General features: G+C 40.5%; 1 protein-coding gene across 6 annotated transcripts in view; it reads right to left on the bottom strand.

Annotated features, from left to right (window-relative positions):
- ENTPD1 (ectonucleoside triphosphate diphosphohydrolase 1) overlaps window positions 1-15,491 on the bottom strand; it is a 107,052-nt gene that overhangs the window by 22,337 nt on the left and 69,224 nt on the right. For all 6 annotated transcript variants that reach the window (XR_003905669.1, XR_003905670.1, XM_029932292.1 and 3 more), the window contains exon 3: window positions 2,760-2,877. Coding sequence is in view for 3 of the 6 variants with exons in the window: in XM_029932290.1 (XP_029788150.1) it covers window positions 2,760-2,877 (118 nt within the window). In the remaining 3 variants the exon portion in view is untranslated. The remainder of the gene's footprint in view (window positions 1-2,759; window positions 2,878-15,491) is intronic.

Raw genomic sequence — 15,491 nt, 5'->3', positions numbered from 1 at the left:
TGCTTTTCTGTTTTGAGTGTCATTGCAACTACTGTATTGTAAATGATGGAAAATAATTGCATATGTTAAAAAATATGAAACTTTATAAAGTAAAAAAAATAAATAAAATTTTTAAATTAAAAAAATAAATAAAATAAAATAAGCACCAGATACACTGGCTTTTTACTGAACAGACAGGAACTGCTACTAACTAGCAATGTGGTCATGGCCAGTCCCCTAAAATTTCAGAAGAGGAGTTTCTTCCTTTGTTAGAATAAACAGGTATAGAATTCGTGTCTCCTCAGAGATTTTTCCACTCTGAAACCCTGTTTTTCCAGTTTTAGAGCAAAACTAACTGTTGCTAAGAAGAGGATTAGAGTCAAGATTCCTTAAGCTTTTTGAAGTTATGCTTAATAATTTCGGCTCACCTTAAAATAAACATCTACATTGTCAGCGCTTTTTAGTGAAGATGTGAGTTATAGATAATGGTCAGATATGTTATCCATATCTTTCACAGGGTTTTTAAAAAGCCTGTTTATTTAACAGTAATGAAATGATCAGCTCTAAGTTATCAGCTAACCGTATTGATTCAAAAATTCTAGCCATCTAAATATTTGATTAGAGAACTCTCTCTTTTGAGAGGGGAAAAGCCCAGCACTTTTTAGGGCAGACACCCATGGGATGAATCTTAGAAGAAAAATAGCTACTAAAAAAGACTAAGAACACTTAAAAAAATTGAAGGCAGTGAATTAACTAGAAGCCAATAAAATGAAGGATTAGGGCTTTAAGAAATGCTTAAAGTGCTGTCTCAACATGGATGAGGCCAACATCTGAGGACATCAGCCTGCTGGGTAAAATGACCTGCTCTCTCGGAAACACCTCCTCTCTACTGCTTTCTTGGAAAACTTTGAAAATTGGGGGACCCCACAGGCCATCAAAGTAAAAGTCAATGTTCTGGGAGCTAGATTATCTGTCTGACTAAAACTACACAGTAGATCCCTGATTAAAAGGCCAAGAGAGATAAAGGTCCAAAGAAAGGATGGTGCAGTGTGGTAACATTCAGTGCATGCTAGGGTGTTGGGTGGATGGAGTGTAAGGAGCTGCACGGACAACTCTAACCTGTTCTGTGACCTTAGAAGGAAACTAACTAGGAATAAAACGACAGTATGTAACAATGATTCAGAGTAGCAGGGAGCCTGGAGTACAGTTAAGAGACCTAGATTCTTGTCCTGGTTCTGTTGCTACCCATAGGTCACTAGTCTTCCAGGTTTTTGCTTCCTTCTCTGAGAACAAGATTTATTTTATTTTTTTTCTTCTGAAATCTGATATTTTTTATTTTTTTTTAAATAGTGTATTGTCAAATTGGTTTCCATATAACACACAGTGCTCTTCCCCACAAGCGCCCTCCTCCATCACCACCTCCTCTTTTCCCCCCTCCCCCTTTCCCTTCAACCCTCAGTTCATGTTCAGTATTCAATTGTCTCTCAGGTTTTGAGTCCCTCTCTCTCCCCAACTCTCTTTCCCTCTTCCCCTCCTCCTGGTCCTCCATTAGGTTTCTTCTGTTCTCCTGTTAGACCTATGAGTGCAAACATATGGTATCTGTCCTTCTCCGCCTGACTTATTTTGCTTAATATGACACCCTCACGGTCCATCCACTTTCCTACAAATGGCCAGATTTCATTCTTTCTCATTGCCATGTAATACTCCATTGTGTATATATACCACAACTTCTTGATCCATTCATCAGGTGATGGACCTTTAGGCTCTTTCCATTATTTGGCTATTGTTGACAGTGCTGCTATTAATGAGAACAAGATTTAAATGATCCACAAAGTCCTTTTCCAGGCCTAGGAGTCTATGATTTTGGCCTTCAGTGCTTATTTAAAAGCTAAATGCTTTTGAAAATTTCTTCCAAGCTATAGCTTAGGGACAAAGATTAAGAGCAGTAATTCTTTGGATCAACAGCAGCAACATCAGCTGGGAACCTGTTAGCAATGCAAGTTCTGGGGCCTGTCCCAGACCCACTGCATCCTAAACTCTGGGGGTGGAGCCCAGCATCAGGGTTTTAACAAACCCTCCAGGTGGCACTGCTGCAGATTCAAATTTGAGAACCACTGGAGAAGTCGTGGGTTCAGAGTTGAGCAGATCTCCATTTGAACCCCAGTTCCATCAATTACTAGATCAAAGCAAACTTAACAAGTGGTATAACCTCTCTTAAGCTCAATACTCTCATTTCTATGTTATTTTTTTTAAGTTTATTTGTTTTGAGAAAGAGAAAGCATGAGTGAGGGAGGGGCAGAGAGGGAGACAGAGAATCCCAAGCAGGCTCTGTGCTGATAGCCCTGCGAGGCTTGAACTCAGGAACTGTGAGATCATGACCTGAGCCAAAACGGAGAGTTGGGCACTTAATCAATTGAGCCACCCAGGCACCCGATCCTCATGTTTAAACCACAGGACTAATATTCCGTAGGTCAAGGGAGACTGTGAAAATGAAATAATGCATCTACAGCACTTGGTGCATGGCACATAGAAGTATCTGGTTGATGGGAGATACCATATTACTCAGGGGTTTTTAAGTTTGTTTCTTCCTCAAGGGCTCCATCATTAAGGACTGATTTCAATATTATTTTTATAATGACAATAAAATAGCAACCACAGCATCTCCACTATGTTCTTTTACCCAACTTCCTTTTCCTCATGTGTTCCACAGGGCACACATGTTCTCATACACGTTTCTTCTCGTGTTCTCGTGCTCCCCTTCCCCTTTTCCTTCATCTTACCTTTCAGCTTGCATTCTTCTATCTGGTGCACCACCCCTGTGTCATTCTCCTTTTCTGCCGGCCACTTATAGATGTACAAACTCGTGTGAGAAGAGCCTGCATCCAGCACAATCCCATACTGAGGATAAAACAAATCAAGAATTTATCAGCATCACATTATTCTTCGCCATACTCAGCTTGCAACAGAAAGGAGACAAAGACCAGAGTTTTAAAAAACATGAGAAGTATTTTAATTCAAGACAGACATGGGGGTGGAGGGGGTATGCCTGGTGTCGCCCTGATCACAAGACCTACCAGGACACCAATCTGTATAGAATAGTGGCTCCTTTTTTTTTTTTTAATAGTTTATTGTCAAATTGGTTTCCACATAACTCCCAGTGCTCTTCCCCACAAGTGCCCTCCTCCATTACCACCGTCTTACATCATACACAAAAACAAACTCAAAATAGGAATAGTGGCTCTTAATGCTGGTTGCACATTAGAAATATCCTATTGAAAGCTGAGAATGAACTGAGGGTTGGGGGGGAGGGAGTAGGGGGGAAGACAGGTGGTGGTGATGGTGGAGGGCACTTGAGGGGAAGAGCACTGGGTGTTGTATGGAAAACAATTTGACAATAAAATATTATGGAAAAAAAAAGAATGGAATGGGAAGGGAAATAAAGGACACTGTAAATAGCAAAAAAAAAAAAAAAAAAAAAAAGAAATATCCAGGTCTTACCCAGGATGGGACCTGAAACTCAGTATGAGTTAGAAGCTTCTCAGGTGATTCTAATGGCCAGCCAGGAATCAGCACCATATGCTGAAGCAGCTGAGACAATACGGACGGAACGGAAAGCCATGAATCCGGTAGTGCCCGAACATGTGTGCACATTGGGCTCATGTCAGGATCACCTAGAGAGCCTCAGAGGGTACTGATGCCTGTGTTCCACCCCCAGATGTATGATTTAACTGGTCTGGTATGTGGCCTGGGCTTTGGAAGAGTCACATGGAAAATACTAAGTATGCTTGCTTTTTAATTATGAATATAACTATACATTGTATTCAATAAATTTTTTAAATATGTATTTTCACGTTTGGGGCTTTTGTGACTAAGGGGGGTATGAAAGGAAGAATAAAGAAAGGAAAGACAGTGGGAAGACAGAGTCAGTATGAGAAAGAACTATATGGTCAGAGGAGAAAGGGGGGAAGAACAAAGTCCTCATATTACATTTCATGAGTACATTAAATGTACTAGGGAAATGCTGTATGAAGCTTCTCATAAGTTATCTGACTTAACCCTCAAAAGAGTGCTGTCATATAGGTACTCTTTTTATCCATGCTATATAGGTGAGAAACTAAAGTACAAAGAAGTTAGGTAATTTACTCAAGATACAGAGCTCATAGGTGACAGAGCCTGGATTTGAATCAGAGTCACACCCAAGACCTCATGCTCTGTATACAGAGAAAAACAGGAGCAAGGGCAGAACGACCGTTCTCAAACTGATGCCCCGTAAAGACTTTTAGTGAGGGATAACTACAGCCACGTGCACAGATTTCAGGTGTGCATCCCAGTGAATTTTTGCATATGTGCACATTCATATACACCACCACCAATACTGAGCTTCAGAACGTTTTCCACTCTGGAGAAGGCTGCCTAGTGCCTCTCTCAGTTTCTCCTGAGGGGAATGATTGTCTTGATTTCTATCACCACTGGTGAGTTCTGCTTATTTTTGAGCTGCAATAAAGAGACTCACACTGTGTGCCTCCTTGATGTGTAGCTTCTTTTGCACTATCCTGTCTCCTAGATACTCCCAGACTGTGTGCAGCAATAGCTCATCCTTTCTTGTTGCTGTAGAATATTTCATTTTTTATTGCATGCACTGTATTTTTACCCATTCTGTTGTTGATGGACATTTGAGCTGTTTCCAGTTTGGGACTATTGGGCATATAACTGCCAGGAACATTCTTGCACATGTCACTTTGTGGATATAAGCTCTCGTTTCTTGTGCATGTCTACCTAGGGGTAGACTGCCAAACGCCCTTTTTGATCATTTCTTCTTCATCTTTGGTTACATCCCTAAGTTCAGTCAGGAAAAATGCCATGACCCAATAACAACATCTGCCCTGGTTTTGTGAGGAGAGCAAAATGGCACATGCACTTTTATTTATCAGCCCTATACTAGAGAGACACTTGGAGGAGAGCAAATGGGAAAGCAGAAGGAAGAGAAAAAGAGGAAGCACTTCTACACTGTGAGCCGGTCACTCTCATCACACTTTGCTACTGTGGACCTCAAAGCGCGGTCTGCCTCTTGATAATGCTCAACTCAGCAGTTGTTTTATATATATCCTCCCACACTGTCTTATTACTCGGTAAGAACCTAAAAACTTCCAAGGAGAAAAGAAGACAAGAATGAAGATTCGAGAGACCTCCCTGGGCCACTGGGAAGGGCTACAAGTGGAGTCTGCTGAGGTGGCAAGCTTCATTCTGCTTTTCCAGATTAGGGAGTATGGGAGTCTGGTGGGAGGATCCTTGACCCTCCATAACGTGCGCAGTGTTCTCAGCTTAATTACACACAGCAGGACTCCCTGTCACTGAGCATTGTGCCCTAGGAAAGAAGAAGGCCTGGATACTTGGCCAGAAGACAAGCTGGACAGGTTCCTCTGCAAGCAGGCTTGTGGGGAGAGGAGACCAAGAATCGATTCAGGCAGTGACTGCTGCAGGCAGACAGGGAAACGCCTGGGGCCGGGGCCTCTGGAGTCCTGAGCCTCCCAGAGTGGAGAAAGAGGCCCGGGGGTTGCACAGGAGAAAATTCTATTGTTCCCTGGCAGGGTCCGTGAATTCTTCCTGCCAGAAAATGTTCCAACCACAGCAGCAGATGATAAAATCTATTGAGGCAGCAGCAGCAAGCAGCCCCTCCCTGGAATCAGGACTATCTATTCTGTCTTTGTTGACATGAAAGTCGCTCTTCCAGTAAAGGAATCAGCCTTACCTCTATCAGCCTGCTTCTTGAAGGCCTTACACAAGGAGGTGGCTAAGAAATGATAGTTTTCACTACATTTCGCTTGTCAAGTGTTTGAGAAGGTGGTAGTGTATACCGTAATGCAGGCATTGAGGATATTTCACCTTGTGTATACAGCAGACTGGAATGCTAACCTGTTGAATTGTGCAAAATATTTTTTGTCTTCAGAAGTGGTTTGCAGAGTAAGGAATTGGCATCACTTGCTGCTTGAGGAACAGATAAAGCTTGATTGTATGAACATTCTGTTTGAGAATTTTGGAAGTTTGCTTTGCATTGTTATAAAACTCAGCATTTTTATTCATTTTCGTAGCTTGCCTATCTTAGAGCTAGAAGTTTATGCCATCTAACCTTTGTATTGATAGATGAGAAACTATGTCTGGTACAATTTGATGACTCGCCTACCAAGTACAGACAATGAACGCCTTAAGAGACCCGTGTGGGGCCCAGGTGGCCAACACCTTTTGCTTCTTTTTCACAGCAGCATTCCCAGTACATGTTCAAGGGAGCACAAAGCCTGCAAGGATCCATAAACCTTCCCAGAAATTTGGGGAAAGCTGAATGCTCGCGCTCGCTCGCTCTCTTGCTCTCTCTCTCTCTCTCTCCTGGGTTCACAATCCCACTAGGTATTGAATGCTTCAGAGAAGTCTGGTGGTGGAGAAACTCACCTAACTTTGTTTGAGCCAGCATTTCCCAGACTCCATGACAACAGAATTCTGTTTAATATAAAACTCTCTACCCAACAGAAATGCTTTGCCTTGTGCCATCCTATCACTCCTGCCCAGTGTTTCTGTAACTCATATTTGAAACACTTCTATGCTGATGCATAGGAGCACATGTACCCCAATGTTCATAGCGGCACTTTCTACAATAGCCAAATCATGGAAAGAGCCTAAATGTCCATCACCTAATGAATGGATCAAGAAGAGGTGGAGTATGCAATGGAGTACTATATGGCAATGAGTAAGAATGAAATCTGGCCATTTTTAGCAAAGTGGATGGACCTTGAGGGTGTCATGCTAAGTGAAATAAGTCAGGCAGAGAAGGACAGATACCATATGTTTGCACTCATAGGTCTAACAGGAGAAACCTAACAGAGGACCACAGGGAGAAGAAGGGGGAAAGAGAGCTGGGGAGAGACTATTGAATACCTATTGAAATCATGAGAGACTACTGAATACTGAAAATAAATCATGGACTGAAAGGGGAGGAGGAGGAAGGGAAGAGGGTGATGGTCATGGTGGGGGGCACTTGTGGGGAGAAGCACTGGGTGTTATATGGAATCCAATTTGAAAATAAACTATTAAAAAACCATTTCTAAAAGCTCCTATGAGTCTGTTCTTCACATAAAAGGAAAATCAAAGATTTGTGTGATGATGTAGAGATATGGCATTCCCCTAATATTTCAATATTACTTTCTATTTTAAAAGTACTATATATTTATTAAGTAGCATCTAGGAAATGAAGGGGAAAGAGGTTAAAAGATACTTAAGATCCTACCAACTAGACATCACCATCATTTTTATTTATCTCCTTTCAGTCTTTCCTAAATGCCTAAATTTTTATATAGCTGCAATCTTATTGTTGCATACAATTTTATCTTAAGCTAGTTTTTGATCATGCACACGATTTAAAAATCATAACCAATCTGCATTAGTTATTTTGAATGAGCTTCTATAGCAGTATTCTAGAAAAAAGAACAGTAAAAATGACCTTGCTTGGTTCATGGAGAGGCCACTGTAGAGTCTTTGGTGAAGACCTGGAGGTACAGATGGCAACAGACCCTGAGCCCACAGACAGTGGAGGTCATGTGGATGTAGGCCAAAATTCCCTTTAAGATGGAAATAATTCTACCTGCACAAATGTCACAGGTGTAGGAGTCTGAGTAAAGGTCCTAAATGTGGAAGTAAACACAAAACTGGAGCATCAGATGATCTACTTGTATTCCTGGTTCTGCAGAAGTGAGATGTTCAACCTCAGTATTCTCATTCAGAAGCACCTCCCATCACACTGACCTGCCCTCGGCTCCCTGGAGGCCAGGTAGCTTCTGTTCCACAGCCTTTGCCCAGAATGCCCTTCACCTGAGATCCCAGCCTTCTCTGACGTTCTCAGATTTGACTCTACCCTCCTAATCCACGGCTCAGAGTACCTGTACTTTTGCTCTAAAGACAGCACTTACCATGATGTATAACTACATGTCTGTGTGGCTATTTGATCAATGTCTGTCTTCCTCACAAGGATAGAAGGTACAGTGTTCAGGCAGGTGCGTTTTGCTTACCATGGTATATCCGGCATCCGCCACAGTATACACCACCATATGTTGGGCACAAAGAAGGAATTCAACAGACAACTGTTGAATCAAATGAATGAATGAGGGGGGTTAGAGTTATATGGTTCCTGAACTCCTTCCAGTCTCAAAAGAAGTTAATATTCATGGTTTAATATAAAGTAGTGCCACTGGGGTTGAGTTCCACCACCACCACTACCATCACCCCAAAAAAACCCATAATCCAGGTAACACGGGCAACTGTATGATAGTTCACTTCTCTCGGTTATTTCAAACATACTGGTTCTTTAGAATCTTTCTTAAAAGTCTGTGTAGCTTTAACTGTACTTTTAGCAACCTCACCAGTCTGTTTCAGTGAGTCCTTTCGAATAAACAAAACTAATCCTTTTGAATTTGACTCTAGTACTCTATAAACAAAACAGGTCTCCATTAGCTACAGCAGTGCCAGCAGGGCCTGTAAACAATTGGAGACCATTTTCTGCCTTTCTTTTTTCTTTAATTGGAATTACTAGACTTTCAATACAAACCACAGTTTTATTGCTGTTTGTTTGTTAATGTGGTAAAATACACCGAACGTAAATTTACCATTTTAAGTGTAGAGTTCAGTGGCATGAACACTTTTATGCAAACATCACCACCATCCATCACCAGCTATTGTTTTTTAAACAAGACAGCATTAAAATCCAGTAGAATACAAATAACATAGATATTTTCTGGAAGTATTTGAGATTGAAAATTGGACCAAACCCTTCCAAATTCTCCATAAAAAGATACAATCACAAATGCTTAACTAAAAACAGCACTTTAATTCCTTGTGAAAAAGCAGAGGTACGCGGACAAGCCACTACCCTTTACCAGCAGCTAGAAAGCCTGGGAGCATTAGCTCAGCGACCTTAACAGATTGGCGGCTAAGGGCCTTCCCTGGAACTCATCTTCCTCAAAGTAGTGTAGACAGCTGGTCTCCACTGAGGGCTTCTGATGTGCTAGATACTCTGACAAGTGAGTTACTGGTATTATTCCTTATAATCCTCACAACCACTTCCATTTTAATATGAGGACACTAAGGCATAGAGAGAGAACCCTACTTGCCCAAGTCTCTCATAGCAAAAATTAGCAGATCTGAGATTGAAATCAAAACCATCTGGTCCCTGAGCCAGCAGGCATTCCACAGAAGCGGCCGCTGTTCATGAAGGCATGTGGTTTGGTACTGGGTAAGTCTGGGGCTTTCAAGAGAACTCTGTGGGGATCTGTGTGTGTCAGAATATATAATGTTTGTGTTACAAGGAGTATCTGGTAACCCGCTAAATGCCAGTGCTCACTAATGAGCAGGACATTAAGGAAGTGATGAACTGAGCAGATCTGAAAGCTACCTCCCCATCCAGGTGCGTAGGACAAAGGCACTTTTCCAGGGGACACTTAGTTCACTAAGGCCTGTTTTTTGAAAGTTGCATTGCATATCTATGGGAATTTGGTTCCCAGACTTTAAGGGCATAAGAATGACTCAGAATACATGTTCAACAGGTAGGTTTTATTTTTTTTTATGTTTTTATTTATTTTTGAGAGACAGAGAGAGCCAGTGCGAGCAGGGGAGGGTCAGAGAGAGAGGGAGACACAGAATCTGAAGCAGGCTCCAGGCTCTGAACTAGCTGTCAGCACAGAGCTGGACACATGGCTCAAACCCACGAACCGTGAGATCATGACCTGAGCTGAAGTCGGACGCTCAACGGACTGAGCCACCCAGGCACCCCAACAACAGGTAGGTTTTCAAACCCTGTAACCTGGAGGTTCAAACTGAATAGGGAACCCTGGTCCCCAAGGGATTTGGAGGCAGAGACCTGCCTCCGACATGACAAATCCTGCCATCAGGCTGGTCCTTCACATTCTCTTCACACCCAAGGAGGCAGTTTTACCTGTTTAAGATGTTACTCTATTCATTGAGCCAGCAAACTTCTACAAGGCAACCAAGTTAGATGCTGTGCTGGTTATAATTTAACATGTATTTCATGATTATTTGATGAATGATTATCTCTTCCACTAGACTATAAGTTCCATGAAAGTAAGGACTCTGCCATTCTTGCTCATTGCCTAAATGAGCCTAAAATAAGAGTAGGGTCCAGGGCCTAAAATAAGGATATATGGTCAATGACTATTTGTTAAGTAAATAAGTTGAGTGCATGAATAATAAAATGCATGCAGTGACAAATGAAATCTAAGCCCTGGCCTCAATATGCTTACCACCTTGGTAGCTAGGCAAGTAAACAACACGTTAGTACAAGGAGTTCTTGTGTTTTGCTAGATGCGGCATGGACATGAGGCCACTACCTCTCCAGGAAGGCTGAACCCTAACTGGGTCAGGTAGGAAGATGACAGGACTACCTCAGCAGAATGGGAGGGTTGACCTGGGCTGGGACAGACAAGGGTGAGTTAGATGGGAAAAAGCAGGGATAAAATGGCGATTTGTCACCAGGCAGACAGGCTGCAAAGATGATAATATATGAGCTATCAATCGCTGAGTGTCCACAGTGGGCCAGGACTCCTACTCAGCACTTCACATTTGCATTTATTTATCCCACTTAATTCTTGCAGTAATTAATCTATGAGATACTGAGCCTTGTGCAAGAGAACCTCCAAGGCCCTCATTTCGTTTATAAGATGAGGATCATTCCTCACCGCATCCTGGGAAGGAAAAATGGAGATGATCTATAAACTGCAAGCATTATATTTGAGTGATAGAATTCTTCAGGACTTGGTCCTTGCCCTCTTCTTGCTTTTTACCCGTTTCCTATAATCTCATATACTTCTAGGACTTCAATACATCAATGACATAAGAGCCATATCTTTAGTCTAGACCCATACTCTTCAATAAGGCAGCCACTAGCATATGTGGCTATCGAACATTTGAAATGTTGACTGACTGCTGTTGACCCTTGAAAAACACAGTTTGAACTATGCAGGTCCATTTATACATGGATTCTTTTCAGTTAATGCAGCAATACTGTAAATGCATTTTCTTTTATGATTTTCTTTTAAAAACTTTATTTATTTAAATTCAAGTTAGTTAACATATAGTGTAGTCTTGGTTTCAGGAGTAGAACCCAGTGATTCATCACTTACACCCAGTGCTCCTCCCAGCAAGGGCCCTCCTTAATGCCCATCACCCATTTAGCCCATCCCCCACCTAACGCCCCTCCAGCAACCCTCAGTTCTTTAAGAGTCTCTTATGGTTTGCTCCCTTCTCTGTTTTTACCTTCTCTTCTTATAATTTTTTTGAGAGAGAGAGAGAACACAAGTGAGAGAGGGGCAGAAAGAGAGGAGAGAGAAAAAGAAGCAGGGCTTGTGTTCCCCAAGTGGGTACTTGAACTCATGAACTATGAGATGATGAGCTGAGCTGAAGTCAGATGCTTAACAACTAAGCCACCCAGGCACCCTCTTCTTATTATTTTCTTAACATTTTCTTTTTTCTAGCTCACTTTATTGTATGAATACAGTATATAATATATATAACATACAAAATATATGTGAATCATATTTTATGTTTATTTTATTGGTAAGACTTCTGGTCAAGAGTAGGCAGGGGCACCTGGGTGGCTCAGCCAGTTAAGCATTCAACTTCTGCTCATGTTACAATCTCACAGTTCGTGATTTCAAGCCCCACATCAGGCTCTGTGCTGACAGCTCGGAGCCTGGAGCCTGCTTTGGATCCTGTGCCTCCCTCTCTCTCTGCCCCTCCCCCACTCATTCTCTGTGTCTCTCTCAAAAATAAATGAATATTAAAAAAATTTTTTTAAAGAGTAGGTAATTAAGTTTTGGGGGAATCAAAAGTTATACATGGATTCTTGACTGTGTGGCAGGGAATGTAACTCCTAGCCCCCCATGTTGTTCAAGGGCCAACCACAGTCTGTATTAACATGTGATTTAAGGTAAAAATCACACTGGATTTTGAAAATAGCATGAAAAAAAGAATGGTAAATATTTCATTAATAATTACTTTGATGAAGTGCAGAAATAATATTTTGGCTTTAATGAATTGCACTACATTAAAATTTGACTAATGCATTTAATTACATTGTTATTAAAATTAATTTTGCCTCTTTCTACTTTTTAAAAGTGTTGCTCCTAGAAAAGTTAAATGTGGCCTAACGAGCAGCGTGGGTTTACACCTCTTCTATGAGGTCTAGATCTGATTATCCAACTGCTGCTTTGACATTTTTCCTCGGATGCCCAATACATCAAAACCAAACACATTTTTCTTCAAAAATTTAACTCAAAACTTCCAAACTACTGTAATAGCCTTGTCTCCTATATCTGCTCTTATCCTTTCACCCTCTACTTCATTGCAGCCAGGGTGATCTTTTCAAAACACAAACCTAATGCTACTGTCCTTGCCACTGCTCTTAGGATTAAAACGAAAATCCTCAACCTGACTTGCAAGAAACTAACTGCACCACTTCCCTCACCATCTTTATCTGTGAGATTCTTGGACTTGCTTTCCTTTTGCCTGGAATACTCTCTATCCATCTCTACCTCAGCTAACTTCCTCTCTTTTTCTTTTTAAAGTAGGCTTTAAAAAGAGAGCCTACCCAGTGGAGAGCCCAATGTGGGACTTGAACTCACAGCACCGAGATCAAGACCTGAGCTAAGATCAGGAGTTGAATGTTTAACCAACTGAGCCTCCCAGGTGCCCCTAACTCAGCTAACTTCTAAAAGCAAGGTGTGTGCACTCTCTTTAAAAAAATGTTTTGAATGTTTGTTCATTTTTGAGAGAGACACAGAGACAGAGAGTGTTGAGTCAGAGAGGGTCACAGAGAGAGGGAGACACAGCATCTGAAGCAGGCTCCAGGCTCTGAGCTGTTAGCACAGAGCCCAATGCGGGACTCGAACACATGAACCATGAGATCATGACCTGAGCCGAAGTCAGACACTTAACCTACTGAGCCACCCAGGCGCCCCTAACTCAGCTAACTTCTCATCATCCTCCAAACATTACTGTAAATGTAATTTCTTTCAAGGAAGACTCCCTGGCTTTCACTTGGTGGCACTCATCACAACTATAATTAATAACTTGTGCCATCTAATAAATGTGTTTCTTTCCCCAGATAGTAAGCTCAATCATATCCATATTGGCTTCCCAATTGTGTAACCCAGTGCCTAATACAGATACTTAATACATAACTGTTGATACATGAATCTGTGAACAAAGAGCTGCTGAATAGGTTATGGTCATAAAGAGACAATGTTATATATTTTTATTTTATTTTTATTCTGTTACATTATTTTCAGGTGTAGAATATAGTGATTGAACAATTCTACACACATTACTCAGTGCTCATCACCATAAGTGTATTCTTAATCTCCTTGACCTACTTCACCCATCTCCCCACCCACCTGCCCTCTGGTAACCATCAGTTTGTTCTCTATAGTTGAGTTTTTTGGTTTGTCTCTTTTTTGTTTGTTTCTTAAATTCCACAAATGAATGAAAATATATGGTAGTTCTCTTTCTCTGACTTATTTCACTTAGCATTATACTCTCTAGCACTATCCATGTTGTTGCAAATGGCAAGATTTCACTTTTTGTGGCTGAATAATATATCCATATATATATGTACACACACACACATATATATATCATGGTTTATGACCATAACTTATATATCATATGTGTGTGTATATATATATGTGTGTGTGTGTGTGTGTGTGTGTGTGTGTGTGTGTGTTTTCCACAGTGCTATTCACAGTGGAGGTGCTAGTTTGCATTCCCACCAACAGTGCACAATGGTTCCCTTCTTCCACACCCTCACCAACATTTGTAGTTCTTTGTGTTTTTGACTCTAGCCATTCTAATTGGTGTGAGGTGATATTTCATTGTGGTTTTGATTTACATTTCCCTGATGATAACTGATATTAAGCATCTTTTCATGTGTCTATTGGCCATCTGTATGTCCTCTTTAGAGAAATGTCTGTTCATGTCTTCTGTCCATTTTTAATTGGATTATTTGTTTTTTTGTGTGTTGAGCTATATAAGTTCTTTATATATTTTGAATAGTAACACTTTATTGGATATGTCATTTGAAAACATCATCTCCTACTCAGTAGGCTGTCTTTTTTAGCTTTGTGCATTGTTTCCTTTGCAGGGCAGAAGCTTATTATTTTGATGAAATCCCAATAGATTATTTTTGCTTTTGTTTCCCTTGCTTCAGAAGACATATCTAGAAAAATGTTGCTACAGTTGATGTCAAAGAAATTAATGTGTTCTCTTCTAGTATTTTTATGGTTTCATGTCTCACATTTAGGTCCTTAATCAATTTTGAGTTTATTTTTTGTATGGTGTAGTAGTAGTAGAAAGTAGTCCAATTTTATTCTTTTCCATGTATCTGTCCAATATTCCCAACACCACTTGTTGAAGAAACTTTTTCCCATTGCACATTTTTGCCACCTTTGTCAAAGATTAATTTACCATATAATTATGGGTTTGTTTCTAGGTTCTCAGTTCTGTTCTATTGATCTGTGTGTCTATTTTTGTGTCAGAACCATACTGTTTTGACAAGTACAGCTTTGTACTATATCTTGAAATCTGGAATTGTGATACCTCTGGTTTTGTTCTTTTTCAAGATTGCTTTGACTGTTCCAGGTCTATGGGGCTCCATACACATTTTTGGATTGTTTGTTCTAGTTCTGTGAAAATACTGTTAGTATTTTGATAGGGATTGCATTAAATCTGTGGATTGCTTTAAGTAGTATGGACATTTCAACAATATTCGTTCTCTCAATCCATGAGCATGGAATATCTTTCATTTGTTTATCATTTTCAATTTCTTTCATCAGTGTTTTATAGTTCTCAGAGTACAAGTCTTTCACTTCCTTGGTTAAGCTTATTTCTAGGCATTTTATTCTTTTTGGTGCAATTATAAAGGGATTATTTTCCTACATTCTCTTTCTGTTACTTCCTATTAGTGTATAGATATGCAATGGATTTCTGTATATTGATTTTGTATCCTCTGATCTTACTGAATTCATTTATCAGTTCTAGTAGTTTTTTGGTGGAGTCTTTAGGGTTTTCTATATATAATACCACACCATCTGCAAATAATGAAAGTTTTCCTTCTTCCTTACCAATTTGGATATCATTTATTTCTTTTTCTTGTCTGATTGCTGTGGCTAGGACTTCTAGTACCATGTTGAATAAAATGGTCAGTGGCCATCCTTGTCTTACTCCTGAACTTAGGGGAAAAGCTTTTCACTGTTGAGCTGTTAGCTTTGGGTTTTTTTTAAATAATGTTTTATTTATTTTTGATACAGAGAGAAACAGAGCATGAGAGGGGGAGGGGCAGAGAGAGAGAGAGAGAGAGAGTGACACAGAAGCTGAAGCAGGCTCCAGGCTCTGAGCTGTCGGCTCCACCAAGGAGCCCCAGGTTTTTTTTAAGATAATATTTTTAAGTAATCTCTACACTC

Source organism: Suricata suricatta, chromosome 2 (genome assembly GCF_006229205.1).
Source record: "Suricata suricatta isolate VVHF042 chromosome 2, meerkat_22Aug2017_6uvM2_HiC, whole genome shotgun sequence".
Classification (NCBI taxonomy): Eukaryota; Metazoa; Chordata; class Mammalia; order Carnivora; family Herpestidae; genus Suricata; species Suricata suricatta.
Note: the sequence above shows the minus strand (reverse complement) of the source record. Positions and strands in the feature narration are given on the sequence as shown.